The sequence below is a fragment of the Lathyrus oleraceus genome, chromosome 5, assembly GCF_024323335.1.
Source record: "Lathyrus oleraceus cultivar Zhongwan6 chromosome 5, CAAS_Psat_ZW6_1.0, whole genome shotgun sequence".
Taxonomy (NCBI): domain Eukaryota; kingdom Viridiplantae; phylum Streptophyta; class Magnoliopsida; order Fabales; family Fabaceae; genus Lathyrus; species Lathyrus oleraceus.
The window spans coordinates 599,829,320-599,840,657 of NC_066583.1; the positions used below are offsets into that span (position 1 = coordinate 599,829,320).

Genomic DNA, 11,338 nt, shown 5'->3' on the forward strand with positions numbered 1-11,338 from the left:
TTATCATCCAGGACACCGCCACTAGGACATAGATATTCACATGCACTTCATAGTTTGATTGTTATGTTAAATGTATTTCTCTGTTTTACTTGTTCTTAATTAATGACTATTGCTCAGAAATGACATTGGTGTGATTTATTATTTGTTTATGTTATTTCCTGTGAAATTTCCTTGTTATCTTGAATAATCACTCTGTCTCTCTTTTTGATGTTGTCAAAGGGGGAGAAAAGTGTACAAAGCAGGCAGCCAAAAATGTCCACAACTAACAGTCGCTTTCTGCAGATAGCCTTAGATTACAAAAGAAAGGGGGAGTGTGCAAAATGTGTCAATACCGCATGCTGTTTGTCACGTTGATTTATACAGGTTGTCATCATCAAAAAGGGGGAGTATGTAAAGACAAAGAGTCAGACAACATACGATCGCAAGTTTCGATGATGACAAAAGACCATCATGCACGTCTACAAACAAATGCAACACATTACCCATCATATCCTTTTCTACGCTTGTCTAAACCTATTATAATGTTTAAGAACATATGTGGACAGAGTGTGATCATGACGAAATGCATGAAAATCACAAAACACAGATTTATGCAAATTTGAAGGCCTTGAGTCGACCATAAGGGTCAGCTCAAAGCTCACGGGTCAGCGCAAATCTCAGCCAAACTGGAGACTGGTCAGCGCATGCGTCTTTGAGTCGACCATAAGGGTCGGCGCATAACTCACGGGTTAGCGCATAAAACCCTTGAGTCGACCAGAGGTCGGCGCATGGCATAATAATGCTAACCATGGGTCAGCGCATGAAACCTTGGGTCAACCATAGGGGTCGGCGCATTTCCCACGGCTCAACGCACGCCAACCTATGGTCGACCGCTCGTGCGTAAACTCAGTTTTCTGAGTATTTTCCACTGTTTGAAATACTGTTATTTTTGGTTGGTTTGCCAGTTACTATATATAGTAGTCAAAACATTTTTATCAACTAACATTTGTCAATTTGAGTTCAAGTGTTCAAGGAAACAAGAAAGAGTGAAAAAGGTGTCCAAGACTCATCATCTTCATCTTCAACATTTCACAACACATCAACTGCACACAATTACTTTTGATGTGGTTCGTGATCGATTAAAGGTGATAAGGTTCGAAGCTGTGATCGAAGAATCCGGTTCGAGTTGAAGCTTGTGGCAGGTTCTTTCTTGAATAAAACCGTTAGGGTTTTGTCCTCCAATACGGGTTTGTGTTTGGGGGTTTTTGGACGAATCGCTTCATCAATATTCATCCGAGCGAAGGTGATTGAGAAGAGGAAGTCTTCATCAGTCTAGTAGCGGATTCAGTGATATTGAAGGGAAGGATTCGGGTTCGATTCGTTGTGTTTGAGATCAGCCGGGCCGAGGGTTTGAAGAACGGAAGATTCTTCAACAAAGGGGCTGGAATCGGAGGTCTAGCAACAACGATCGAAGGTCTTGAATCAAGGAGCAAGGATAGGAAGCATCATTCAACACATTGGAAGTTCTGTTGTTTACTTGCTTTGCAATCCTTGTATAAACGATTAAATTTCACAGGTGATATCTAATTAATCATCTCAATTCTATTTTTAGAATTGAGGGCAGACGTACCCCGAAGCGAGGACGGCGGGGGAACTGCCTCATCAAATCTCTGTCTTCTTTAATTTTCTGCATAAGTGTTTTTCAGCTTAAAAATTAAGTGATTTTAGTTTAAGCAATTTTACCAAACGTTGATATAAGTTGAGTAAGAGATTAAAACTGCTGTTTGAATACAAAGTACAATAGTATATTGTACTAGATAAATTTGAATTACTTACTCAACTCAAATATCTCTTGGAGTGTATGCACACCAAGTGTTTGTTAATTTGCATAAGCCAAAGTTGTCTTAAGTTTGCATACAATTTAATTTGGTATTTTGGATCATTGGAACTAGGCTTGCTAGTTAGTGAAATATATCATTGAGTGTGTTAATAGTGTAGTGATTTGTATTTCACTTTATCTCTAATCCATTAGCTTAACGCATATCCAGTTTTCCAATAACGGTTCGTTTTACACTAAAATTTTCCTCGGCCGCTTCCGCACTTAAAACAAATTCTCAAAACCAATTTTCCTTTAAATTGGTAGCGCCGACTCAAGTTTTTAACTGGGATCTATTCAACCCCCCCCCCCTTCTAGATCCGTGCCATAGTCTAACAGATGATGGTTGGACTTCACACTAACATGTTGATATACAGTGAGAATGCAATGGCCACTAGGCCATAATGCCCATAACGCCTCTGCTTCGACCATAAACAATATGGTTTGACCAGGAGGGATAAGTTATATCCCTTAAATAGCGCCATCATTAAATATTACGTCTATGATAGCTATGAGGCAACATATAGATGAAAGCAATTTTGAAATGGTTAATACTTTGACCCAACAAATGGGTACATTTTTTAATCCTTTGATTACAAATACGAACCAAATGTATGAGTTGTTGGTCAATCAGATGAGTCGAATAGCCAATTTTTTCGGTCCCCCTCAGGTTTAGACTCGACCAACCCCTTAAATATCAAATGTCAGGCAAGTCGAAACACCTAAAAATGTGACGGCCCATGTAAACCTAGGCCAACATCCAGGGTTTCTACCACCAGAACCTACCCCAAATAGGGAGGACAAAGAATTCATAGGTCAACGTAACCATATGCATGTAATGGTACAGAGAAATCAATATGCTGACCAAGTGCTTTGAAATGTCCAACAAAATAACTTCGAGGGAAAGATAACATAGCTAATGTGATAGAACAAATTTTGACCCAAAATAGCCTTAATGCTGGTCTCCATATACCTAACTTTATATCCCCTTTGTCAAAACACGTTCGACAAACAGAGCTTCCTAGGGGCTGGAAAGTTCTCAAGTTCACCAAGTTTGTTGGTCACACTAGTGAGTCTATGTTCGAACATGTCACTAGGTATCATACTGAGGCTGGCGACATAGCAAACAATGAGAATTTAAAAATGAAATATTTTCGCAATTCTCTAACAAAAATGCTTTCACTTAGTTTACCACACTCCCTCCATACTACATACAAACTTGGAGTCAATTAGAGAGTGTTCCACGAACAATTCTACATGGTTCAGTCGAAAATAAGCCTTAAGGAATTGGCTAGTGTTAGGCACAAAATGCTTGAGTCAATTGACGGTTATTTGAATAGGTTCAAACTTATTAAGGCAAGGTGCTTTACACAAGCCCTTGAACATGAGTTGGTCGAAATGGTTGCAAGAGGCATAAATTATTCTATTAGGAAGAAATTAGAAACCCAATACCTTAGGGACATGACATAATTCTAAGATAGGATTCGCCAAGTCGAAAGATGGAAGGATGAGAAATCCAGAACAAATAAGTATCATAAAAAAGAAAAGTCGCATATGTAGAGACATATGAACATCTCTCAGATTCAGGTGACGAGTATGTTGAAGAGAGTGAGGTCAATGTTGTAGAACTTAAGCCATGACCTCCATACATGTGTAAATTGTTGAAACCACCGAACATGAAAAATCTTGTCGAACCCATCAAAAATGATAAATTTGTAACAAAAACATACATTTTTGATATAACTAAATATGATGAAATATTTGATTTATTGGTTACTGATGGGTAGATTATAGTGTCTTCAGGCCTGAAAGCTCTCCCATAAGAACAAAGAAAAAAGAGGGATTTTTGTAGGTACCATAATTTCTTAGGTCATAAAATTTCTCAATGTGTGATTTTTAGGAATTTGGTGCATAAGGCGCTGAAAGAAGGAAGGTTGTAGTTTGGCGAGAATCCAAAATCTTTCAAGTGGATTATGATCCACTATAGGCTGAAGAAGCACAATGTGTAAAGCCTGTCGAGATTCTCATGGTTGAAGCTATTGGTGGCTTTGAAATGGATGTCGAAAAATCTTAACAGAACTCTGCAGACGCTGATGAAAAACTGAAAGTAGTGTACCCTTAGGATGAAGAGTCTGTCATTGATTTATTGGAGAGACGCAAGCTAAGAAACTCCAAAATCATGTTATGCCCTAGGTGTAGCGTAGTTTTTGATGAGGAGGCAGCAAAAAAGGTTGAAGAAACCATAATGCATGATCAAAGGAAGGGCAGAAGAGGAGGTTCGACTGCGCGGTTCGTCTTCGACAAACGAGGAGTCCCACACAGGAAAGAAGAGTATCAGAGGAAATTTCCACAACCTCACCAAAAGACTTATCCTGCTCTTACCAATGTACCCCAAGGAAAACACTACGCCAAAAATGACTTTTAACAGCGCATCTTAGACAACGCTTTTAAAAGAAAGCGCTGTCTAAGGTTAAAATTAAAATAAAACACGGAAAATGTTCCAAAAAAATAATGAAAGCGCTGTCTAAGGGGGGGTCTTAGACAGCGCTTTCTAAAAGCGCTGTCTAAGACCCCCCCTTAGACAGCGCTTTTAGAAAGCGCTTTTAAATATAGACCTTAGTCAGCGCTTTTGATAAAGCGCTGTCTAAAGTCTTTAAATTAAAAAAAAAATTAAAACCAAAAGCGCTGTCTAAGGGGGGTTTAGAAAGCGCTTTTGGAAAGCGCTGTCTAAGGCATACCTTAGAAAGCGCTTTCCACAAAAGCGCTGTCTAAGGTCTAATTAAAATAAAATTTCAGACTCCATTTCAGTTTTCGTTCTCTGTTCTTTTGTTTTCCCTCCTGCGAACGTTGAAACCCTATCAGCGAAAACCATAACAGCGAACACGAATACACTTCCATTTTTCGGTTTCAATCATTGAACGTGTTTGAAGAATCGTACGTGTCTCGACATTTGGGTGTTGACTTCGTTTTTCGTTTCTACTGTTCTTCATTTCTTGCGGTATGTTCTTCAATATTTCTTCATATCTTCGTTTCTATTGAAATCGCAAAGTTTTAATTGAATCCGTCCCTTGGTTGGTATTTGCAGTGACTGGAATTAAATTAAGTTGATAATATCTGGGATGAATTTGAAAGTGATTGAATGATTTTAAGGATTTATTTCATAGCAGATCCCCCACAGAGAGAGGGAGGGACTTGATTAACATTTTGCAGTTTTAGGGATCATTTTGAAATATTGATAATATGGGTGAATGGGGATGAGATTGATAGAAAGCTACAATTTCAAGAACTAAATTGGATATTTACATGGTGTTTTTTTATTAATTTATTAATTGATTTCAATTTACTTTTCTTGCTACAAAAATTATAGGTTCTCAGAGATGGTCGCTGGTCTGAAGAAGATGCTGCAATTTTAGTCCCAGGTGACATAATCAGCATTAAATTATGAGATATCATTCCTGCGGATGCTCGTCTTCTTGAGGGTAATGCTTTGAGTGTTGATCAGTCTGCTTTAACTGGAGAATCTCTTCCGGCAACAAAGAATCCCTCAGATGAAGTCTTTTCTGAATCAACTGTTAAGAAAGGTGAGATTGAAGCAGTTGTTATTGCTACCGGAGTGCACACATTTTTCGGTAAAGCTGCTCACCTTGTTGACAACACCAATCAAGTTGGTCACTTTCAGAAAGTCCTCACAGCAATTGGTAATTTCTGCATTTGCTCAATTGCTGTTGGAATACTGATTGAGCTCGTTGTCATGTATCCGATTCAACACCGCAAGTATAGAGATGGAATTGACAATCTTTTGGTTCTTTTGATCGGTGGAATTCCAATTGCTATGCCAACTGTTTTGTCTGTTACTATGGCTATTGGTTCTCACAGGCTTTCTCAGCAAGGTGCAATTACAAAGAGAATGACAGCTATTGAGGAAATGGCAGGAATGGATGTTCTCTGCAGTGACAAAACCGGGACTCTGACCTTAAATAAGTTGTCTGTTGATAAAAATTTGATTGAGGTTTTTGCTAAGAATGTAGAGAAGGATTATGTTATCCTTCTTGCAGCAAGGGCTTCTAGGACTGAGAATCAGGATGCAATAGATGCTGCAATTGTTGGTATGCTTGCTGATCCAAAGGAGGTAAATAAATATGCTTAAATGCTCTATCATTTTTATAGTTTTTTTATCAGTAGGAATCGAACTGCACATTAACTACCTGCGCTAGACCCCAGTAGTCTATATTTCTGATAGTGACTTGTAGGATGAAGATAAAAGAAAATCTAACTTCTAGTTTTAAATTGCACAGGCACGAGCTGGTGTTAGGGAGATTCATTTTTTCTCATTCAACCCTGTAGACAAGAGAACTGCTTTAACCTACATTGACTCTGATGGAAATTGGCATCGATCAAGCAAAGGTGCTCCTGAGCAGGTAAAATATTTGTTTTGATGGAAGTGGTGCCACCATATGATTATGATCATGAAGATACTGATCGATATTTTTTCCTGGATTAGATATTGAACCTCTGCAACTGCAAAGAGGATGTCAGGAAGAAAGCTCATTCCGTAATTGACAAGTTCGCCGAGCGTGGACTCCGTTCTTTGGGTGTTGCTAGACAGGTCTAGAAATTTGATATTACTGTTAGCATTTATCGTTTATTCGACTTATTTGAATATCCTAATTTTATTTCTACCATTGAATTATCTGTTTATAACAGGAAGTACCTGAGAAAAATAAAGATAGCCCTGGTGCACCATGGCAATTTGTTGGTCTGTTACCACTATTTGATCCTCCTAGGCATGATAGTGCTGAAACCATCACAAGAGCTCTGAACCTTGGTGTGAATGTTAAGATGATTACCGGTAAGATTTGACGTTCTTACTTTCTTGTAGTTCACATTTCATATCATAAATGAAATCATGTAGCTTAACCATTGTTTGGATTTCACATTCTCTAGGTGATCAGCTTGCCATTGCCAAGGAAACTGGCCGAAGGCTTGGGATGGGAACAAACATGTATCCATCTTCGTCATTACTCGGTCAAAGCAAGGATGCTGCTGTTGCAGCTCTTCCAGTTGACGAGTTGATTGAGAAGGCTGATGGATTTGCTGGAGTATTTCCTGGTAGGTCCTTCATTATGATGATGATAATGATAACATCATCAATTACATTGTTTTCAATTATTTCAAACATCATGGAACTTCTGCATCTGTTAACTATACAATTACATTTTGAAAACATGTTAATTGTTTTTATCTCCTCTTGTGACATGGTAGAACACAAATATGAAATCGTAAAGAGGCTGCAAGAGAGGAAACATATATGTGGAATGACAGGTGATGGTGTCAACGATGCTCCTGCGCTAAAGAGAGCAGATATTGGAATTGCTGTTGCTGACGCTACAGATGCTGCTAGAGGTGCTTCTGATATTGTCCTTACTGAACCCGGTCTAAGTGTTATTATTAGTGCAGTGCTCACCAGCAGGGCAATTTTCCAAAGGATGAAGAATTATACTGTTAGTTTTCTTCCTTGCTTGATTTAATTGCTTAATTTCATTTAAAAATCTTTAGCATTCTAAACACAGAATATTGATTGTTGCAGATCTATGCTGTGTCAATCACCATTCGTATTGTGGTAAGTGCAAAAATAGTTTAATTCCTAAGAAAATGTCAACTTCTTTTCTATACTTATATTCATGGTTCATACAATTCATGTGATCTATTCTTCATTTTACCAGTTTGGTTTCATGTTCATTGCGTTGATCTGGAAGTTTGATTTTGCACCCTTCATGGTGTTGATTATCGCCATACTGAATGATGGTGAGATAGTTTCTTATTGATCTTCATAGTTTACTTCAATCATCTGTGAAAAATATTAATTTAAGTTCCTTCACCCTTATGCCACTAGGTACCATTATGACAATATCCAAGGATAGAGTGAAACCATCTCCACTACCAGACAGTTGGAAACTGAAAGAGATATTTGCTACCGATGTTAGTCTCTGCTGTCTCTTTGAAAACATCGAGTGATGATGTCCCTGCTGCCATGTCAGAAGCCAAAGATGCTGATAAGAAGATAGGAACTTTTCAATCTAAGAACACAAGTGAATCATTTGACGTATCTCATCAAAAGTACCATGAAAAAGGTGCTTATGTACAATCCAAATCCCAACCTGGAAGACCCTCGAAGAGTATTGATAATTTAGAAAATAGCGGTCGGTTGAAAGAAAAAAATGGTATGCGTCAACTTCCGGATCTTAACCTGTCTGTGGGAAAGTCTGCTACTAAAGCAGCAGTAAGTTTTTATTTCTTTTGCTTTTTGTGTTTCTTTTTTCAAATTTGATTTGATAAATACTTAAAAATAAATACCAATAAAAGAGGTCCTCTGCATTGTGGTTCTTTTATCAATTCCTTTTGGTATTAAACAAAAGGGTTCTCCTACTCTTAGTCTCAGACCATAAGGGCCCCATCATGCTTCCAGGAACTGTCTTCCAAATACTATTTTGTCTTTTGCCGAACCACTTTGTGTTGCCATTGAGATATAGTTCTACTCTGACACTGAAGGGTTTTCATGCCGTGTGCTAGATGAAATGAACCTGATTCCCCAACAATCAACCAATTAATAAAGAAAAAGAATATGCATTGCTGACTTCATTTCCTTTTTGCATTTGCATGAATGACAACAATCACATGGTGTTTCATTTAAAATGATAGCCACTTAATATTAAGGATACTGAACTGAGTGACACTATAGAGACACTATAGCGGGCAAGGTTGTCAAGATTGAGATCTTACCTAAGATCGGGAGAGAAGATCGTAAAATATAAAATCGTAGCAGGTGTGTTGTATTTAAAAGTAATGGAAAGGGCTAAGTAAACTATCCTCGTGTCGTGCTCTTGGTAAACTATATATTTACCTGTTCCATCTAATTTGAGCAATGATGATGAAAGTTGTGCATTAAACTATATTTGTAGTATTAGTTCCTGTCTGAGTAATGGGTTTATTTTAATATTATGCAGAAATCTGAATACATGCACAGGAAAGATGGGTCTAGTGCTAGGCCAAAATCTTCAATGCTTGAGAAGACTCTGTGCGAGTTAGAGAAAATGGTTGCAGAGTGTAAGTTTCAAATTTGATATTTCACACAGATAAATGTAGGAAGTCTGTTGCTAACACTATAATTTTTGCCTTTCTTTTCATCTTTTTGTGCATTTTGAATAATATTACAGCAAGGCCCCCTGCAGCGGACCAGGAGGCCGATAATACATCCCAGGCAGTCAAAAGGAGGTTGCCTAGGGAAATAAAGCTAAAGCTTGCTAAAGTGGCTAGACTAGCGGTACTGGCAAATGATGCATTCTAAATTTCATGTTTCCAAGGATATATTCACACACATAATTTTTCTCAAGGGATTTGAACTTTATAAGATAATTGGATGTTTTTTGTTGCAACAGGCCAGCCATGGGAAAGTATCAAAAGAGTTGATTAACCGCCTTATGAGTATTCTTGGGCACTTAATGCAACTCAGAACATTAAAGGTATTGCATATGCTAAATATAAACAGATAACCCTTCAGTCTCAGTTGTGCCCAATTCCAACTTCTGTCTCCCCCTGCCCCTCTTCCAGCTGATATATACTATTACAGTCCAGAAATTATTGGTGTTAAGATTTGAGCATGCCTGTTTTTTTCTGAAATCCCCTGTCCAGAGTTGCTGCATTATATACAACTTTTTTAGTTTAATTGTTGGAATGTGATTTTAGAATAATGGAAATAGACTTTGATTAGAACATTCTTGACCTAACCACATGCATTCTTAATTTTGATTATGGACTGAGTGACTTTATTGCGAGAATGTGACTTGAAAATAATAGATATATGCTTTCAGTTTCAGTAATACATTCTTGCCATACTCAAATGCATGCTTAGTTTAGGTTGTGGATTGAGTGACTTTTTGGAAAGAATGCTTAAATTTTCCTTCTGTTTTGAATACTTCAATATGATGTGGCTATGAGGCTATGACTATGGCATTATTATCTGACAGTAAGTTGTAATATTTTTTGCAAATTTTCATGTCACTAAAAATGGTCTTTTTTAAGGAATAAAATCCTACCTCTAATTTACCTTGGATATTTTGGATGTTACTGTTATCTTAAGTAGTTTCTCTAGCAGTTATTCATTGTTTCTATTGATTGTATGTTTGATATATTTAGGTTTTCTTAATTCTTAAAACTACAAATCTTCTCATAAAATTAAAATATAATAGGTACTTAATTTTAATTTTAATTAGACCTTAAAATATAATAGGTCTAATTAAAATTAAATTTCAGACTTCTATTTTCGTATACCTTAGACAGCGCTTTTGTAAAAAGCGCTGTCTAAGGGGGGATTAGAAAGCGCTTTAGGCAAAAACGCTGTCTAAGGGGGGGCTTAGACAGCGCTTTTTGAAAAGCGCTGTCTAAGGTATACCTAAAAAAATTAAAATAGGAGGGTCTTAGAAAGCGCTTTTGGCCAAAGCGCTGTCTAAGGGGGTGGGGCTTAGACAGCGCTTTTCAAAAGCGCTGTCTAAGGTATACCTAAAAAATTTAAAATAAGAGGGTCTTATAAAGCGCTTTTGGCCAAAGCGCTGTCTAAGGGGGGGGGGCTTAGACAGCGCTTTTAAGATTTAAAAAAGCGCTGTCTAAACCTTTAGCAGCGGAGGTTTAGACAGCGCTTTAAAGCGCTGTCTAAGGCTAAAAAAAGCGCTGTCTAAGGTCTTGTTTGTTGTAGTGAAATGGGTGAAACTTGTTAACCATATGGGGTTAAATAAGCCAAAATGGAAGGTAGTTGATCCAAAGATAATGTTTCCTAACCAGAAAATTTCTAATGTGTCGAAGGGTTACCCACATGTCCCTTAAAACTATAAGGGGAAAAATCCTATGATGCAAACTTAATGGAGGCATCATCAGAGGAAAAAGAAGGCTGAACGTGAAGCCTCTGGGTAGAAACATGAAATTTATGGGTCGAATTCCCTAAAGAAACCTTTCACAAAGAAGATGAGTGAAGAAGGCAGAAAGATAGCTTATCACAGATTATACCTAAGAATTGCACCTCTAGGAAAAGGTGTCGCTAAGTTAGGGATACAATATCCTGAATATGTCCCTCAACCAGATAATGAAATGGTGGATTACAACTTTGACTCAGGATCTAAAGGCGATCTCTTAATAAACTGCAACATATTCTCAATGCCACAGGCAGAATATGATCGTGTGTCAAAAGTATCAAAAACAGAAGAGGACTATGTACAAGATAAGGCGGCGAACTAGAAGCCAATGTGTTATCATGTCATGAATAATGGTGTTGTGGAAGAAAAATAGGACATATTTGAAAAACCAGATGCTGGAATGATTTACCACCTGATACCTTTGTTCATAAGGGCAAAGGTAGACAACATGGTTGTCAACAAAGTCTTTATTGACGGAGGAGCGACTGTAAACCTGATGTCATATTCCTTATTTAAGAAA

The 11,338-nt window shown here is 37.6% G+C and overlaps 1 protein-coding gene and 1 pseudogene across 1 annotated transcript; both read left to right on the plus strand.

Annotated features, from left to right (window-relative positions):
* Positions 1 to 4,034: 4,034 nt before the first annotated feature.
* On the plus strand, positions 4,035 to 7,870 carry LOC127082319 (plasma membrane ATPase 4-like; annotated as a pseudogene).
* On the plus strand, positions 7,842 to 9,726 carry LOC127086864 (ubinuclein-1). Its single transcript, XM_051027680.1, has 4 exons — positions 7,842 to 8,135; positions 8,860 to 8,959; positions 9,070 to 9,176; positions 9,292 to 9,726. The coding sequence occupies exons 1-4, from the start codon at positions 7,887 to 7,889 to the stop codon at positions 9,403 to 9,405; spliced, it is 570 nt and encodes a 189-aa protein (XP_050883637.1). The 5' UTR covers positions 7,842 to 7,886; the 3' UTR covers positions 9,406 to 9,726.
* The last annotated feature ends 1,612 nt before the right edge of the window (positions 9,727 to 11,338 follow it).

What these genes read in the sequence shown, in the direction of transcription:
- LOC127086864 (XM_051027680.1), top strand. Translation starts at nt 7,887, where the DNA reads ATGTCAGAAGCCAAAGATGCTGATAAGAAGATAGGAACTTTTCAATCT. An exon ending in AGAGAAAATGGTTGCAGAGT is followed by an intron (nt 8,960 to 9,069) that starts GTAAGTTTCAAA and finishes ATAATATTACAG; the next exon opens with CAAGGCCCCCTGCAGCGGAC. An exon ending in CTAAAGTGGCTAGACTAGCG is followed by an intron (nt 9,177 to 9,291) that starts GTACTGGCAAAT and finishes TTGTTGCAACAG; the next exon opens with GCCAGCCATGGGAAAGTATC.